The sequence below is a fragment of the Aptenodytes forsteri genome, unplaced genomic scaffold (genome assembly GCF_000699145.1).
Source record: "Aptenodytes forsteri isolate BGI_AS27 unplaced genomic scaffold, ASM69914v1 Scaffold155, whole genome shotgun sequence".
NCBI lineage: Eukaryota > Metazoa > Chordata > Aves > Sphenisciformes > Spheniscidae > Aptenodytes > Aptenodytes forsteri.
In genome coordinates this window covers 5,004,668-5,024,661 of record NW_008794446.1, presented here as the reverse complement: position 1 = coordinate 5,024,661, position 19,994 = coordinate 5,004,668, and the positions used below count along the sequence as shown (strand labels likewise).

Genomic DNA, 19,994 nt, shown 5'->3' with positions numbered 1-19,994 from the left:
CAGAGTTGGTTGCTGCTATTTTGGAAACGACACAGAGATCCAGCTATAAAATTTTCATGCCCAATTATTATTTTGGCAGGCTGACAGTGTTCGCCTGCAGATTGCATGGCAATTTTGTATTGTTCGTTACTCAGTAAAATCTGAGTGGAATCTCTTGATAGATATGCCTCTAACCCAAAGGCCTCAAATTTGGTCTTTACTCTGCCAAATTTTCAAATGATATTGTAAACAGCAGGAGTGTTAGAATATCTCAAAAAGGTCACTGAAATCTTTTACAACAGGGAGTCTCAGGCCTTCTGACTAAAATACTACCAGCTGCCTTAAAAAAAAGAAAAGGTTCCTCTGCATTTGTATCTCATGTTGTCTTGTATACTACAATGCCATAAGAAAACGAATTATAAAATGAGGTCAACAGTCTGATTTCAATCCACAAGAGCAGAGAAATTCAGTGTTTATGCTAGAACCATTACCATTCAGAGCTAAAACTCTGCTCAAACTGATTATCCTCTCTGGCATTCCAGCTTTAAAATTATCCTCCAAATAAAAATGAGAGCCCCATTTTGTTCAGTACTACGGTCTGAATGCGCTATTAGTCAGTATGAAGGCTTGGTCATGCATAGCTTCAAGGGCAGTTTTGGGTGTTTGAAGAATGGAAGTTTGGCCCCTGACCTGGGAATCGGTGCATACAGAAATAATAACCAACCTTTTTTTAACTTTCTATTTCATAAAAGTGCATCACAGCCTGTGGCTCTCGTGTGATATACTGGCATGCACCTTGTAGTAACGCCACCACAGAGCAAAGCAAGGGTAGAAAACCGTCCACAGTGGTCAGCCGAGCTGTGAGGATTCCCAGTGCACTGGAAAACTTGGAAGATGTTGGTTTGATAGCTAATACAGTAACAAAGCTGGTACTGGGGGCAGCGGCTGGCACTGTTTACTGTTTCTGATGAACCCGAATCTTGACATTTGGCACAACCACTTTTTACAGGTCGCTCTCAGCTAAAGGTTTAGAGCTGCTGAGTTACAGCAAATTAAATGTCTGCAATCTGAAAACATAACCTGTACATAATACTTGTATTTCTACCTGGCTAGTATATGAGGTGTTATTCCTTTTCCGGATCTAAACTGTTTAAAAGCTCCCCACAAAAATTAAAGTCAACAGGTGTTGTCTTCTGAATAAAATCATTATAGAAAAAGTTGCTAGACAGTCAAAAAATCCTTTGTCTTTGAATAAAATAGTTTGGAAAGATCTGTGTCTATGCTTTTGTACTACAGGTCTCAGCAGTATCACTTGATTTAGGCTAATATAAAGCATTCTGTCACATAACTGCATCTCTCCAGCTGCTAGTTTATTTTCCAAAACCTCATCTTTCAATAAAAGAGGGGAAAAAAAAAAGTCTCTAGCTGTTCAGCTTACAAAGAAATCCTCATAAATATATCAACCTAGTATAATTGTTGCAGGTGTATCTGTGAGTCTACAGAGAGACCGGAGGTGCAAGAGGTCAGCTGCGTAGGTGCTGGATGCCTGGTGACCATAATTGAAGTACTGCCGTTGCTAATTACTTCAGAGAAGAAAGACTGGGGAGAGTCACAGAGCTATGCAATGGCTGCACCTCACTGTTTGCTCTCAGGAGAAAGGGACAGGGACAGACATCATACTTGCACTTTTGCATGGTCTTTCAACTTTGTGGGAAAGGGCAGAGGGGAAGAGATCTCAACCTCCTACCACTTCCTAGTTCCCAAACTACAGCAAAGTATGTCTTCCACCATGCCAGATTGAAGCAGAGGTATGCATATATGTGTGGGAAGAAGGTTTCTTGGGCATGGGCATTGCAATCCCTCCCACCAAGCTGTACAGAACAGCAGTGGATCAAGTTATTCTGCTCCCTGGCATCCTTGAGAGCAATCACTGAAGGATCCAAGTCTTTCCTACTGATTTGTCTTCAGACACAAAGGCTACTACACAGAGAAAGAGAATATTCTGTTCCCCATAACCATAATAGACAAAATGAGAAGCAATAGGTCTCACTTGCAGCAGGGGAGTTTTGGGGAAAGCATTCTGACAGCTACGCCCAGGAATTACTTGGATCCTCCAGGAAGGAAGACATAGCCCGGGATGGAGGGATGGACTAGATGAACTCTCTTCCAGCCCTATTGTCTATGATTCTCAGAAACCCTCTCTGCAGTCCTCCATCACAGACTCATTAATCCCTGCAATGCACAGTACGATGTGCAGTGGAACAGCATACACTCTCTGATGACTTTAGCCACAGTTGCAGAAGGGGAAATAGAGTTTTGTCCAATTATCTTGATGGTGGTGTTGTGAAAGTTTCCATAACATGTAATAAAGCCTGCTTGGTCAGGGGCCAGATGCTCCTTTGTCCTTACTGAGGAGGAAAGGAACCAGCCTGAGCTGAGTACAGGAGAAAGAAGAAGGGAACAATGCCTCTGCAATGTGGTTTTGCAAAACTACCACAGAATTGCTGCTTCTTGAGTCCTGGGGGCAGTACTTGAGCAATGCAATATGGTATATTCATCACAGAGAGAGTATAAAAAGCTAGACAAACAGCAAACACAAGCCATCTGGGAGGGGCAAACCAGTGATTAGTTGTAGCAGCTGTAGTACTGTGGGGTTCTGGTCCCACTTCTGTTACTGGTGCCAAAAGGAGAGTACCGAGGGAATCAAAGCAGCATGAAAACCACATCTGCTGCCAGAGAAAGTACTTGCTGAATTCTGTGCAATGAAATTTCATCTTTTCTGCTGTGCTTGGACATAAGAGTTATTCATGTGCAACTCAGATGTGACTCTCATTTATTCAGGGTTTGCTTGTACTACTGCTAGTTCTTTCTTAAAAGGCAGGTGTTTCAAATCCATTGGATTTGGGTCTTCTCAAATCATGTGATGTTTTCTATGAGTGTAGTGGGTCCGACTCCAGGATTTTCCGTAAGAAAAATGAATTCAGAATGATCATCATAGATATCATTGCCTAATTCATGTGGATAAGCAAACATCTCTGCTGCTACTTCTGCTGCTATGCTAACAATAACAAACGAGCTCATATTTTCAAATCATCAGAAAAGAAACTTTAGGTGTTACTTACCTGCAAAGAGGTTCTACAAGGTCCTTGTCAAGAAAATCATGATCTTTCTTTACTGCAGCAATGTCAATGGGAAACTGGGAGTCTATAAAGGAGACACAATATTAAGATGACTGCTTGCTATTCAAGTGAAAATACATTGTCTACATCTAAAATGCTTGCTCACTGAAATCTAGCATGATCGATTTCACTCAGCTCTGGTTCCCTTCCAGCTGTATCTGTGACCCTTTCAGTCACTTTATTATTTTTTTTCTGTTAAAGGTATAGTTGAACGTCCTGTGCACCAAAGAGAGAGCAAGATCATTTCATTTTGGCTTTAATAGATAACTCAATTGTTAGCTTTTCTTTCTAGCGCCTAGCACAAATGAATGAGATCAGGGAATTACCAACACACTTTCTTTATCCACATGAGCAACAAGGTTCTCCATTCCCATCACAGTGACTTAATGAGTTATTTGCTAGACAGACTTTTCCCATGAAACAGAAATGTCCTGCTCTTTTTGTTTTTAATACAGGTCCCAATAACAATGATTTCAGACAAAGGGTTACTCGAGTAACAGAGATGAAAAAAAGCTGAATTATAACCTCCAATATTAGCTAAAAAGCCAGACTAGTGTGCTGGAAGCTGACATTTGTAATGAAAAGTGACATGGCTGCAACACATTAGTGGGCTCCGTAACGGTGGGACGGGTTCCAGCGCCGTGGCTGCTCTCCAGACTGCTCTGCCATGCTTAGGTACCGCAGCAGGACGCTGGGATACAGAACTGCAGCCAGCATTTTCAGACACTAGTGCTTAACACTGACATAATAGATGCCTGTAAAAAGGACCTTGTTCTCAGAGGCGCAGACTGTCTAGAGCGCATATTGACCGTATGGGAACTGTGGGAGCCCAGCAGAGGTTGCTTTTTGGAGGGAACATCCCTTTGAGTCCGGTAGGCAGCAGGCTCTCCTTTACCTGGGGGAATGGGGATCTGAGATACTCTGATTACAAGGCAGACACAAAAGTACTACTGGGCACTCAGGGACTGTGGTAAACACAAATCTATGTCAGCTTTGGTCTGGCAGGCTTGTTAGTCTTAGTTCCTTGCTGGGTTTAACAGAGCCCGCCTGGCTCCTGAGGAGCCACCTGAGCATCTCTGCATGGTGCTCCCATGTAGAAAGCCTATCAGGAGCCTATCATACAGGCTCCTATCAGGAGCCAGCACCTGAGCCTTGAGGCACCTCAGCTGGCCACCAGAAGCCGCAGAGGTGTGTCCTTGTCCATCCCACGTGCGGGAATGGACGGTGTCTGAGCCGGCTCTCAGCAGACCTGACTCTGACCTGCGAGGTTTCTTGGCCATCACTCCATGCGTGGAGCTGTGCTGCCTCCAGACCCAAGCTGGCCCTGGAAGGTGTCCAGCTGCATTTGGCGGAGCTGCGCTTCGGCTAATAAGCCCGAGCAGACCTGAGCTGGCTCTGTGTCTCTGGCAGAGAGAATACGCAGTTTGGGAAAAATGAGGATCAGCTGCAGTTTCCCTCTCAGCATTGAGCTAGGGAGAGCAGAAAAAACCCAGCTCCAGTCCCCAAACTGCTCCTGAATGCAGCAGCACTGCAACCACTCACCCTGCCCTCAGCAATGCCACTTCCCTGGGCACGAACTTTACAGCTAGGAATGGGACACGGCCATTTGCTTTGAGTTAGCACCAAAATATTGGCTTTTCTTGCTTTGCAAATGTAAAACGCAGCTCAGATTATTCACTTTTGGTAACTTTGCAGAGTTTTCCAATCTTATTACCAGTAAGATTGAAATTTTCAGTAACTTTCAGTGTTTTCAATCTTATTTTAGACACAGTTCAGGAAGTTTAAAAAAAAAGAGACCTATGTATTTGGATTTTTTGTACTTGTTTTTGTTAACCTTTGAGGTTTACACAAACTATGTCCTTTTTTTTTTTTCCGTCCCATGGCTATGAGGGCAAGAATCTCACTTTTCTTTAGGCACTCGTATGACGCCAGCAGCTGAGGCTTTGTGAAGCAGCCAGCCACGGCAATAACTTAGTCAAATGTAGAGCTGGCCGACTGCAAGCTCTCCTGGCAAGGGCCCAGTGCACTTTCAGTACTGCACAAAGAGGAGAAAAACCTACTTACCCTCATAGAACTGAGCATATTGGGGAAATCCAGCTGCACGTAGCCAGTCACACGCTTCCTTTGCTTCGATTTCTGAGCAGAAAGAGAAAAGAGAAAAGTTCAAACTCTGTTATTTTGCATTAGAAGTTCTTTTAATTACAAGGAAATAGCGAAGAGACTGGTAGTAGCTGTTTGTTGCTTAAAAGTACTGTCACCACTCTGAAGTATTTTTTTTATAGCATCAGAAAATAAAATAGAGTCCCTCGAAGAAATCCACCTGTCTCCACAGGACCCTGGGGTTTGCATAGCCTCTTGGTGACTGGGATGAAGGGTTAATCACCTCCACGCAGCAGGCAAAGCTGCTCAGCCAGGTTTGTGGTCCTGCGTCCTATCCTCCCCCAAGGGTAAGGTGTTGGGGAGACATGAAGATGAAGCAGGGTGGAAATGGGACGACAGGGAGCATGCACTGTGTTTTCTCCTGCTCCAACACTCCTTGTGGAGAAGAATCCCATGTGAAAGCCACTGAAAGCTCTGCCAGGAAAACCCCAGTGCAGGTCTCATGTTACTGAAGGGACAGTTGCACAGGTAGGATGCGCCTTCCTACCTTTAGCCATCTGAACTCCATTATGTAGACATAGTCAACAGAGAGGCAGTTACTTCCAAAGGGTGATTCATTTCACCTTAAAGTAGTGTCTAAAATAGGTGGGATAAATCAACTACTGACAATGCTTTTCTCTTGTGGCTGCTAACAGAGGGAGGATACACAGCTACAGGTATGTCTGTGCAGCTAAATAAAACAGATACAGGCAGTAGGTTCGAGCACTGGACCCCAGACCACTCACTCTTTAATTTTAATCCACTTCCAGGCCTGTTTTGGACTGTTTCAGTTATCTATCAAGACCAATCTTTTCTTGAGAAGGCTAGTATTAAGCAGTGAGGAGAGGAATTGTGTCATCTTGTCCCTGCCTCTCCACTACTTAGAAGTATGGACATAGCTGATGCTGGACTAGGTTTCCCCTTTCAAATGGCTTTCACTGGGTAAGACGTATCCTACCCCTGTGGAAGAGGTGGGGGAATAATCAGCTGGACAAGAGAACAGTCCCTTGTTATTTTGGAGGTGACAGTAGGGATAGGTGAGCATGAGGGAATGGAAGAAAATCATGTTCAAGAGGGGGACTACATAAGACTTACAGCTTTTTGCACAGGAGAGGCAGATCCACCCTATGCAATTACTAAAGCAGCAGTAAATAATTGTCAGCTACACATAAATAAAGGATAAATTTTGAAGTGCCTCCAGTGAAACAGACTTTGTGCACTCCAGCAGTTACACATACAGTTATGCGTCTGACCTCTGAGATGACCAAAGCATGTTGACAGTAGGGTACCTCAATTTTTATCAAGCTGCACGGGCTCATTTTATGGAGACCTGAAAGCAGTGTGCCAGGTCCGGCTCTGCCCGGCCGTGCAGGCACCCGCCCTGCCTGCATGTGCAGCTGCTCCCAGAGCGACTGGAGGAACAACTGAAAATAGAGGCTCACCCAGATAAATGTGGGTTGATGGGGAAACCTGGCAACATCTCCTTGGTGCCCAGATCTAGATCAGGATCTACCACTTGAACAGTTTCGGTTTACAAGATCAAAGTCAAAACACGTATCTGCACCTTTTACATTTGCAAAACATGAAGGAATGGAGTGTGCAGGTGTTGAAGAAAGCAGACATTTTAGGTTGCTTATTATTCAACCTGAATGAACGAGTCAAGGGTTTTGGCACATTTGTGGCTGTAAAATCTAGGCAGCCATAATACAAAGCCCTAAATATAAAACAAGCAATGGAACTGGAAAAAGAAAATCAGGCTCAGTTGCTCTTCTGCATGTTCTGCCTTGCATGCAAAATAAATTCCAGTTGTAAATCTGTTTTCTACTAAAATGTATTTTTGTAGATAGGAGATGCTGGTGTGAATTTTTCCCCATGTAATTCTGTTCAAATCGCTCATTATACCCCTAATGACTTTACCCACTGAAGCTCACCATAAAACTTGCTTTGAATATACTCTGCAGTATGTGACCCACACACCTTTCTGATCCTCTAAATACTGAGTCATGCCAGCAAATTTTCTTGCAGAAATAAAAATTCAGAATACAAGATCTACTTATCAAAAGCCCAATTTCCCAAAGATGATTAGACAGCCAGTAACAGCTCCGCAATGGCTGCAATCATTAGCAATGCTGAAAAGGATTTACCACCAGGTCTTCATTTGGTTTGACATTAGTTCATGTCAAGGCCAAAAAAAGGAGTATGAAAGTACATTCAGTTCTTAACACTGCACAAAAGAATGAGCAGCTTACATAAAACGTGGCTCTCACTACTGCACATCTGTGTGCTGAAAGCACATCTCTATTATGTTCCAGTGAGACTGAATATTTTTATTAAATGCTTGGAAAAAAGACAAGTCTTTATACTTTTTTCTTTTGCTTAATTCAATCTCATGAAACACAGATGAATCAGTCCCATTTCAAAATGTATTTTACAATTCAGAACAGCTGTACGTACATTCTAGCTTCATCTGGCCTGGAAGCACAGCTAACAGAGGCTGTGGGTGATGGAGAATGCTACCATTTAATGCTCTTATACGCTTATCATATTTCAATGTTTTTTGCAGTTGGCTGCTCAGAGGAGCTTGCTGAGGAATATTCCTGCAGCCCAAGTGAGATCTAAAAAATCTCAGTTTGCAATGAGTGAATAATTTCAGGGAATAACCAAGGAAGTAAATCTCACCCATGTGTTTTCATTTTTTTTTCTTTTGTATGAGACTGTTTGTAACACACTGCAACCAGTCAAAAATGATTGATGGATTAACTTCTGCTTTCAAATCTTTGACTCTGTCTCCACCATGAAGGAATCTATTGGGAGTATTTTCATCTTCTAAATGATCATCTTAAACAAACAGATTCCCCCTCGAATAAGATTTGCTAAGTCAGCTTCCAGGATACTGGATCTCGGACACGTATCAGTGCCCAGTTCCCTCCTTTATCTCTCTTTCCCTCGGACACGTATCAGTGCCCAGTTCCCTCTATCTCTCTTTCTTTTTTGGTCTTATTCAGAGGACAGCAGAAGGAGAGAAGTGCAATGTGCTGCTGGCCCAGCCAGTAGTATGACTTTGCTCATATCAGTGTATTTCTACTGGCTAAAGGCACCTGTTCCAACCAATTCCCCTCTTGGCCGCTCCTGCAGTTCAGGTGAAAAGGCACAGCCAAGGATTTACTCCGCAGCAGACACCAAAGGTGATTTCTATTATCTTGCTCTGGGCATGTAATCCAAGTTAAAGTTCAGAATGCAATACAGATTCTTTCATTACTGGATATTGTAATGCTTAAAACATAATTTGAGATGCTCAGTTTAACTTTCTCTTTCTGTGCACATACTCCAATATTTGCCTTTTTTTACTTGCTAGTTAAACATCAGTGAAGACTTCTTTGAGAAGAGATGAGTACAGCATCAAAAAGACCTCGCTGAAGCTGTCAATGAAGGGTTGCAGAAATACTTTTGGCAGTGTTGGTCCAGTTCTGTTCCCAGGTCCAGGATAACGCAGGGGTCTGAACCAGCCTGCAGCAGCTGCACTGTCTTGGTGCAACCCTGAAGGACCTGGAAAACATTACATGTGTTCACAGGTGGCTCCCAACAGCACAGAGAAGGGCCGTCACACTGAGAAGAGTGATTTTAGAGAGGACATGGCTCGTAGTTTTGCACTCAAGGCTAGCAGGAGCCACAGGTCCTCCCAGAAGCATGTGAGCCACCACCGACCCACAAGCAGCATCTCCCTTGGTGGGACCAAAAGGCGGCTCACCCCAGCACACCTGATGGTGGGTTTGTGCTTATGCACTACTGCCCTGCTCTGCTGACTAAAAAAAGAGTCAGGAATAATTTACCTACTGCTTTCCACTTGCTTGTGCAGCAGTTAATGACAATCATTAGTTATTAAGGCTAGATAATAACTCAGTCACAAATATTGACAAGCATCAGTATGTCTCACAACACTTGAATTCTCAGGGGTTTTTCAGTTTTTAGTTGAAGCTTGACAGGAAACAAGTTTCTTTTTTCCATTTCACTTTTCTACCAGTAGCAAGTTATAATTGAGATCCACACACACAAAAGCCCTCCAGCCACATTTCTGGGGAGATCAGGGTGATGATCTCCTCATGGCCTCCATATCCCCCTCATCTACCAGCTCTTTCCAGGATGTATGTTCAAAGTCCCCTGTGCACAGACATTGCTGCTGATCTTCCTCACATCTTTCCCCAGAGGCTCCCCAGAAGTTGCCCCCTGCTTCACCAAAACCTTTCAGTGCCCATGTGCAAGCAGGGACTTAAAACCTTGTCACACACCTTTTTGATCAGCCAAGCTATCTTTCCCCCTCCCCCCCCATGGGACTGTGTCTTAATCTTTCCTCCTAGAGTTGTCCCACTGTGTATTAAATTAAACGTTTATCAGAGACACTGATTTGGTAGCCCAAAGCATATATCGCACAGTGGAGATTGAAGTGCAAATCTCTGATCCATTTTTTTATTTATTTAGGATCTAAATAGAGCAAAATAAGGAGAGAGAGGTTCACCCAGGAAACGTGACAGATGTTCAGAGCACAGCTGGGACCTGGCTTTGAGTCCATCTCTAGTGTTAAGCAGGTTTGAGCTTGTCTCCCACAAACCATGTGGGTGCTCTGGCTATTCTGGGACTGAAATGGAGACAGTTGCTTGCAGTCTTTCCCTCTCTCCCAACACTTTCGCTGATTCTTCATAAACTGCTTTGATAGTGCCCAACACCAGAGGAAGACTCCAGCAGCCAGCTGCCACCAAAGGGGACATCCTGCCCTGCCTGCCCGACACCATCTGGCTCCTTCTCCTGCTTCCCTTCACGCCACACCGGCTCCTGGCTAACCCTTCAGAGATCTAGCTCAACCCTCTAAGCTGGCAGAAAACTAACCCCCCCAAAACCGGCAATGGTCTGTTGTTGGATTAGCAAGCTGACCCAGATCCTCTAAGGGTCCTGTAGTCCACATTAGCTGCATTCTAATGATTCCAAGAAAACCAAACCACCAGGACAGTCCTTCCTCACATGAAAGAGAACTGTCTAAAAAGTTGTTTGGAGAAAATTGCTCTGTCAAGAGAAAATCATGTAAGTAAATTAATTTTCTAGCTTGGGACCTTACTAATGTCCATGAATATCGGTGCTAAGACCTAGATACTACAGTACTTTCCCTTTTCCTATCTAGACATCAGCATTTCATCTTCTTTCTGCCTTTCTGCCATTCTCCCTCTGTCTCTTCTATCGTCTGTTTTGGTGTTTCTCCCTTTTTTTAAACTGTATTTTTTATTTAAGATTCAGATATCCCTTTGCACAATGCAGTGAAAGAAATAGCAACTGGAATAAATAAGGTACATAATTACCCCATCTATTGTGTTTATGTCAACTTTATGTGATAACCTTTATTATTCATCTGTCTGTAACAAATCACTGTTTAAGCTCACTTTTTTATTTCCCCTGTATTGCTCACCACTTAAATCTAATTTACCAGGCTTAAGATAAAATATCTGGGAGTGTTAGAGAAAATGATTAATCAAGTAATTGGAAAGGAGTGCATTTTACTGTGCAACTGCATCAGTGATCTCCGGTGGCCATCACAAGCCGGTCTGTTAGGTAGGAGAGGTCTCACACTTGCAAGTGTTGCTTGGGAGTAGAGTAACAGCTTAGTTATAGCTCACAGGGTTTGCAGGTGGTTAGTCTGGTGCTATGCTTTACATTAACTTTTGGTCCTTGTCTTACTCTCTCCTTCAAGATGAGGAAAACTGTTGGGATGACAGAGTTTGTACTGCATCTTCCAGAACAACATCTACCTGGCATTTTAGGGTCAGTTTGGAGACTCAGGCCAACCCTGGGTTTAATGACACCTTTTACTCTCAGGAGCCACTGTGGACCTGTGTGAAAGGTGAACCAGAGAATACTCCTGGGGAGGAAACATTGATTGTGTCTTAAACATGAGGCACGCTCAAGGCAGCTGTAGAAACTATGTGGGAGAGCTTCAGCCTTGCCTCGCTGGTCTTGATGCATCCCTTTTGCCCCATACACCTGTCATGTCACCAACAAGCCATGCCACCATCCTGATGTCTTCCCAGAAGAGCACTCATGAGGGCAGATGGGATCTGTAGGAAAGCTCAGTTCAGGCTGAAGCTGTATAAGAACAGGTCCAGTGTGTTTCAGCTTCTTCTTGCAGCCCAGTCTGAGGTACTTTAATGGCCCTCGTTACTCTCCTGCCCCTACGTCTCATAGTCTTTAAGATATTTATCCATGTAACTCTTATTCTTATTTTACAAATGGGGTTTTAAAGCACTTCAGAAGTGCATAAGCAGGTTAGAGACAAGATTGGTGGGAATTAGGTGCCTGCCTCCTTTAACTGCCCATAAAAATATGGCTATGTCACTCCTCAGTTACTAATACCCTTAGAAATCTGGTCTGGACAGACCAAATCCCAAATTTCTGAAGTTCTTAGATACCTAAACCCATCATGCCATTGTCACTCAGCTACTATGTAACACTAAAGGCCGATAGGTTTCCACTGAATGACATTTGCAAAGCTACTTTGGAGCTAAGAAATTAGACTACAGTAGGGTAGAGGTGCTAAATTGTAAAGAACAGGAAAATATTGTAAATATGAGGAAAGGTGACTTTCCAAGGTCACATAGGAAATTCACAGCAAAACAGAAGCTCACATCCATAGCTTGCAAGGAGCAGGTTAATACCTTAACTACTAGATTATGGTCTCGCTTCACTACTGCAAGCAGGTTAGAATCATGGAAAAATACAAAGCTTCTCATATTCCCTAAGGAAAAAGTCCCATGCAATTTAATAAAGACAGATAACAATTTTCTGTAACATTTTAATGTTGCATTGTACCCACCAGGATTCTTTAAAAGGGAAAATTCTAAAGTTTTATTTATAGGATGGTATAAATTTTTGTGCAAAGGATATTGGTGTCTCTGAAATTATTAAGGCTTTTAGCATAATTTCCTGAGAACTCCATATCTGAGGGAATGCTTTTAGGTAGAGGTCTAATGGTTTACCCCATTCCCTTCCACTCTATAGGACTTTTCCAGAAGAATTCCAATAATAACGCAAAGGTAATTGTACCATGCACCTGTAAAATTACCATTTATAGTACAAATATATCATAAATAAAATAAAACAGAAGCATACAATGAATTTATATTATTTTACTACACTATGGTGCATACTCTTCAATAAATCCTGATAATAAGGTTTTCAAAAGTGGAATTTCATTGGAATTATTTTATATCATGCTGTATAATTACTATTAGAGGCAAGGTTATGTTTTGCAAGCAAGGAACAAATAAAGCTGTCAAAGTGTTATTTTAATAGACCTTAAGCTTTTGCAGAATATTGTGGTACCAGTAATAATACAATAAAATATGGACCTTTTAAACTACTGTGGTTGAATATAATTCAAATGTCAATAGAAAAAGATCCTTTCAAGCTCATGAGCAGTTTCTTTATGTGTAAGTCTTTCCACTTGGTGAATAATAGTCAGATGATGTCCATTCATGCTCTGACTTCTTAGAGGTTTAAAGTGAGAAGCATGATTATTTATGGACACGACAAAAAAATCTCATATGCTGAGAGATGAAAAGATTGGGACTGTCTACCTTGGAGAGCAGATGAATAAGGAAGGGTTATGATAAAAGGGTACAAAATCGGGGGTAATACAAAAATAGGAAATTGGGAACTTCTATTCACTCTACCTTGCAGCACAAGGACGGAGATTTTAATGAAAACGGAGGAATGAAAAAGAAGGAAGGCAATCTGAACTGATAAAGTATTTTTTTTAAAGCAATCTATAAAATTCATTGCCAAAGGACACTGGGATCAGGAGATGAGTGGGCTCAATACTGAGCTCGGGTCTTATCTGACTACTCACTGCTACCACCACAGATTTGGAAAAGGATTCTCCAGAACAGAATAAATGAAACCAAACTAAAGACAGTGTTATGAGATTATTTTTTCCTGGTTAAATGGCCCCTTATATAGCTTTTCCTTCTGAGTTACTGACATTTCTATTGCTCAGACATAGTCTGGGACTATATAAACTGTTTCTTTCAACCACTATGACAATTGTTTTGTTCCCTAGTATAACCAAATTCTGCACAGCCCAGCTGGGAGACTTTGTGTCAGCCTTTTGTCTTGAGCAAGGCTGCATTTCCCAAGAAGAAAGAAGAAAGGTGTGTTATTCCAGCAAGGAGTTAGGAACGTAACTCCCCTTTGGGTGAAAGGATTATGATGGATTCCTTTCCTAAATTAATGGGATACTGGTAAAACTGGTAGGCCTGAGATTTATAGCAGGTTCACCAGGCATGAAACTTTACAGGTCTGGGAACACTGTGCCTGTATTAATATTTTTCACATCTAGATCTCATCAGAGCTAGGTATATAACACAATGGTTTCACTCATGCTAAAAACATGAAAGCAGCTATGCAAATAGCATCTCAACAACAGGGAAAACACTAACAGTTTACAGTGTAGGAGAGACCTTTGTACATTGTGCTACACCCCACAAGCTCTTTAAGCTAAGGGGTGACTTGCAGGGGCCATTGAAGCAGCCAGCACAACAAGCCAGCAGGGACACAGGGACACATAAAGACCTCAGGAGCAAGAAGTAACCTGAGGGACTCCCAATTCAGAGTAATTAGCTGCCCTTCCAGGCAGCCATCACTGTCCCTAAGAGTCTTTAGCATAAAATCAGTTCCCCAGGGAATTCTCCCATTATGTAGACTTCCAAGTAACTCGCTCTGCTGAGGTACAGGGTGTTCAGCACAATCAGGTACCTAAATACGACAATGCAATGAGATTTGGACACCAAGTAGTTGTCTTAACATTTGAAAGTCTCAGATATAACATTAATACCACAGCAAAGACATTTAATAGTGCCAACTGATGCTGAAAAGTCACATCCATGTTATATGGTTCAGCTATGTGATAAAACCAAGAGATTCAGGTCCTCCTTTGAGCGTCCTCTCCAGATATTTGGTTGCTGCTTATCATCATGATCATTTCTATTTACTGCTGGTTTCCCTTTCTCCTCATCCTCCTATATCTTCCACTCCGAAGTCACTTAAAACTAACTCTCTGCCATTCATTTCTCTGACATTTTTGCTACCTGCTGTCCCACGTGTTCACTCAGTTAATACAACCTTACTTGATGCTAGTTTGTTTCCTTTTTTTTGCGATCTTCCTTCTAAATTCCTAAACCAGGATTTTAAATCCCTCCTAACCCAAAAATTCTCTCCCTATCTTCAAGTATCACTTCGAAACCACTTTTCTTCTTAGCTTACAATTGATTTGTACAATGCAGCACTTTGTGATGACACTAATAAAACAATAGCTTGCATCCCACATCTCATCTTGAGGCACTTTAAATGGTTATAAAAAATGATGCGAAAGTTATATATAGGGATCACTTCATCCCTGGGTGAAATGCAGCTGCATTAGGATGAAATGTGGCAGCTGCATAAAAGAACGCTGCAGCAGTTTATGACAAGAAACAAGGAGAATACTTTATCCAGCTGAAACTACTAACGGGATTTATGAGATAGATAAAATTCAAATAATATATAAATTGGGAGCTGACAAGGACACCAGGCTCGCCTCCCTTTAGTCTTAGGAAAAATACTCTGGTATTGCTAATGGGCAGAAGTGATTAAGAGCTCAGTTCCCTTCACATCCTCCCCCTTCCCCATTAGGATTTATATTCCTTTTCTTGCCTTCTGACAGCCCCCATGAGTCTTGGCTTAGCACAGACTCAGAGGACAGAGTACCACCCACCCATTCCCCCGTACCATGCTGCCCTTCCCAGCTATTTGGCCTGCCGTTCAAAAGCCGAGCACTGCTGACTTGATAATTAACAGGGCTTTGATACCTGAGCACTGTACGTCCACTGAAAAATGTGTTTGGATAAAGGTATGGAAAATGTGAGACTTTAAGGGGTATAATATAAAATATATTGTATTTTTAATGTGGAAGGAACATGATTAACTAGGTAGAGAAGGGATAACAATCCCATCCCTTGGGATCTATTCCAAAACTTCTGGTGACTCACAAAGTCACTATGGGACAAATTTTGAAAACAGACTCATTTTATGAGTTTCTGCTTTTGGGTTTCCAAGTTAAGAGATCTAGGCGGCATCTAAACTTCTATGAAGCATGGACCAAAGAGTGGCCTGAAGACCAAAATAGCTGCTGAGCTTCTATTTAGAAGGGAAATGTTGAGTCCAGATGATGTTTAGAAAATCTTCAAGTGTGTGCTCACTTGCCACCCAGATTTGCTATAAAGCCATGTTTACAATGTACCATTGATACTTCCATAACTAATGGATATTAATAGTCATTGAAACATCGCACCTACATGTACCTATTCATGTTATATGTTCATGTTACATATTCATGTTATATATCTTCTATTGGAAGTCGGTTGGACTCGATGATCTTAGAGGTCTTTTCCAACCTCAATGATTCTATGATTCTATGATTATTTTTGAAGAGTGAAAGAGCAAGTGAGTGGCCCACAGGCTGCAAAGCATCTTTGCAGAAAAGGACCTGGGGTCTGGTGGACCAACTTGAACATGGGCCCGCAATGTGCCCTGCTGGTGAAGAAGGCAGGCAGCATCCTGGGCTGCATTAGGAGGAGTGTTGCCAGTAGGTCAAGGGAGGTGATCCTTCCCCTCTTCTCAGCACTGGTGAGGCCACATCTGGTGCGCTGGGTCCAGTTCTGGGCTCCCCAGTTAAAGGAAGACACAGATTTACTGGAGTGAGTCCAGCACAGGGCTACAAAGATGATGAAGGGACTGGAGCATCTGACAGATGAGGAGAGGCTGAGAGAGTTGGGACTGTTCAGCCTGGGGAAGAGAAGTTCCGGGGGAATCTCATCTATGTGTATAAATATCTGAAGGGAGGGTGCAGAGAGGGCAGAGCCAGGATCTTGTCAGTGGTGCCCAGTGAGCACACACTGAAACACAGGAGGCTCCGTCTGAACATCAGGAAACACTTTTTTACTGTGAGGGTGACTGAGCACTGGTACATGTTGCTCAGGGAGGCGGTGGAGGCTTTGTCCTTGGAGATATTCAAAAGCCATCTGGACATGGTCCTAGGCAGCCAGCTGTAGGTGGCCTTGCTTGAGCAGGGGGGTTGGACAAGATGACCTCCAGACATGCCTTCCTACCTCAACCATTCTGTGATTCTGTGACTATTTCAGGAATTGTACAAAAATAACCCTAAACTGACCCAACAGTGAGGAGGAGAAAAATCTCCACCAGCAACATCATACTTCTCCTAGTGGAGAATTTCAGATGAAGACTTGCTGTAAGCTCCTCTACACCCCTTTTCTTCTTGAGGAAGACTAGCACCATTGATTTTAAGACCCAGAGAGTCATAGGAAGGGTAAGCATAACACCAGGGAGAGGTGTAGCTAATAGGAAGTATAGATGTATCAATTCCAACTGTACCACTACTGGAAACTTGCCATAACTTTATACTTGGAATTATAAGTGTTATTATCTTTGTACCTGGACTAACTTTTTGATTAGATTGCTAATACTTTAATTACAGGAGCAGTAAATTCTTCGATCTCTACACAAGGCATGTTTCTTCAGTGCACATAAATTGCACAAGGTGTTTTGTCTGGTACTCTGCCCTTGAGATCTGGTTTGAATTTGGATGCAGCAGATGGACCCCACTACATGCGGCTTGCAGCTACGCTCCGTCCTTGCAAGGTTTTGAAAAATGTCATCTCTTGCAAGGCTAGGAGACATTTGCAGACAGCTTGAATTCAAGCAGCACATAAGATGCACAAGGTCTCTGGAGTGGCCTGACATTCAGAGGGCTCCCAAGAGGATGTAGTGCTGGTCTGAGCATTAGTTTTAGCTCTCATGGGTACTTGTAACTCCAATTTAAGTCAGAAATTTAATGTCTCTGGAAGTCAGGGTTTTCAAGCTCAGTGTCCTAAACTAGAGGTCAAGTTTCAGACTTCAATGCCTCACTTAGTTTTTCCACAATACCCAACGTGGTTTGCACGTGTGCGGTACTGAAGTTAATTGGTCAGACAGTAATTGGAGCTCATCAGATGAAAGGCACTATGGAATGCAGGAGAATGCTTCATGTTATAATTTGAGTGAAAATGTAAACAATACCCCAAAAGATAGATGTTGTCATCGTAAACTTTCTCTCTGAATTATTCAGATAAGTAGAACAAAACATAATTCCTTATCAAGATATTAATTATTCTTTGATTATACCCTTCATGTGCTGTAGATGTCCAAATGACATGTGGGCAATCAGATATACATCAGAGAACCTCTACCCATCTGAGGTGGTCTTCATGCTACAATACCCCAAAAGATAGATGTTGTCATCGTAAACTTTCTCTCTGAATTATTCAGATAAGTAGAACAAAACATAATTCCTTATCAAGATATTAATTATTCTTTGATTATACCCTTCATGTGCTGTAGATGTCCAAATGACATGTGGGCAATCAGATATACATCAGAGAACCTCTACCCATCTGAGGTGATCTTCATGCTGTGAATTTATATTAAACACTGAACATTAATATGAAACTAACTCCCCTTGGAGATAATACTTTGATGTATTAATGAAAAAAGACTTCTCAGTTCTTGTTTATCACAAATTAAGATTAAAGCACTTTCTTTTGGAGTTCTGTGTGAGATGAGTAATTTGTAGTGCAAGGAACATTGTAAGATACGGCACATACAGAAGAGCTTAAATATTCAAGACAGAGGTCCGAATCCATGGCTTGTGCACAGTAAATGTAACGCAAAGTGCTGAGCTCCCACCTGGTGTTATCAGTATCATCTGCCATTATCAGCTGCTTAACACTACAAGCAGATCTGCCCTTAGATCCCACCGTTTCCTTATTAGCTTTTTCCATGAAAGGGCCTATTGAGAAAGTTGTCCTGTGTATTTCTTCTGGAAAAACTAAACCCCAAACAGCAGAATGTCAGTTATTTACACAGTTTGGAAGAAGTTGTCATCTACATACAGTCCCGTAACAGGAGGGCTGACATTATCCTGAAAGTACAGGCAAGAGCTGTACCTACACACCCAGATGACTTTTTCTGATTCACAACCATATCGTAATTGTTATCATTGAAGTGTATCAACATTATTAACATTTCATCATGCCTCGAGACTGTAATGAAAAATCATTTATAAAATGAAGGTTAACATAATTCATGGATGTCTACTTTATTATTATTATTATTTCTGAGAAGATTAAACATCAAAGACCTGTATCTGTTTAACGCTTTTTTCCAGCTGCTATTTACTACAAGAATATTACTAATGAGAGCTGCCAGGATGTCTTCTTATGACTGTATGAAGAAATGAAAAATCAGTAAATTAATACTAAGCACAAATATTATTTTCTTAGCCTGGATATTCTCAGCTTGGTCCATCTCCTTTTATGGAGTTAGACTGACCCTATGTCAGTGCCAGATGTGATGCGATACGTTGGCTCTGCCATGAGCAGGTGTTGGACCAGACGACCTCTGTTGTTCGATGGTTCTACTGCTTTTTAAAATTGTTTCAGTGATGGAAGAAATCACACATGCTTATGTAAAGATGTTATTGTGAACTAAATTTTACCCTTTGCTTTGACTGTGTAGTGCTGTAAAAACAGTGGAGTCACACTAGTGTGTGTTTCAGCATGATCTAGTCCAGAGCTACTAATTACATGGCTGTATGCTGATCTTTATAGAGTCATAAGGAAAACAAAGAGATTAAAGGAAACAATTACTTGCTTACTAAAAAAAGAAAATCTTTCCTCACTCTGTCTTCACAAAGGCACCCATTTTTATGAAAGTGCCTTCCAAACACTTCTCTCCAACACAAAAACAGTACTAAATGTGGGAAAGTCAAATTAAAGGTTCTTTTTTACAGTAGCAGTGGAGCTACTGTTCAGACAGCTGTTCAGACAGTTTCCATCATCCATCACATGATGGAAATTTTGTTTAATTTTACTGAATAGATACAGATAACTTTCAATATCAAAGCGGTGAACTCAAAGGCCAGAGTTTTAAGGATATTTAAATTTCCTAATTGGTAGGGTGCAGATCTTTGAAGATCTGCAGACCAAACAGTTTTTACCAATGAACTAAAATGTTTTGGATATCTGAACTAAAATACTTCCAGGATTTTTCTTCACACAAATAATCGTTTTCTTTTGTTCAGTCCCCTTTGCAATGAAAGCTGCAGTCCATACAGCTACAGAGCAACATACAGAACTCACGCTAAAGCAATTCCTACATGATAGCTGTACATAAACATTTATTCGTTCATACTGGAGGGAGGAAGGAACAGACAACTTGGCTATGTTGGTATAGTTATTATTTTTAGCATTTGGCTGAAGTCTCTAGTTTCCTTTCCATACATTTTTTTATAGAAGGCCGTGGGGGTTTTATGTGCTCCTTCAAGTAGAGAACAGGCTGTTAATGTAGTGAAAATGCAGGCTTTCCATTCTGCAGCTCACCTCGGTCTGTTTCCAGCTATTAAAACCATTGTACAAAATAACTGTTCCCTATAATACAAAATTCTGCTATGGCAGAAATAACACCGGGTATCCATAGTACTGACACTTCTCATTTCCTTACCCTTGTTACACCACAGAGCAAATGGAAGCCAGATTCATAGGAACCCTGTAATTACTCGACAATAAT

At 41.8% G+C, this 19,994-nt stretch overlaps 1 protein-coding gene across 2 annotated transcripts in view; it reads right to left on the bottom strand.

The window, feature by feature from the left end:
- The window catches only part of STARD13 (StAR related lipid transfer domain containing 13), a 303,961-nt gene that overhangs the window by 32,009 nt on the left and 251,958 nt on the right, over positions 1-19,994 (bottom strand). For both annotated transcript variants that reach the window (XM_019474868.1, XM_009290199.1), the window contains 2 exons: positions 5,223-5,294; positions 3,102-3,183 (listed from right to left, as the gene is read on the bottom strand). In XM_019474868.1, coding sequence (XP_019330413.1) covers positions 3,102-3,183; positions 5,223-5,294 — 154 coding nt within the window. The remainder of the gene's footprint in view (positions 1-3,101; positions 3,184-5,222; positions 5,295-19,994) is intronic.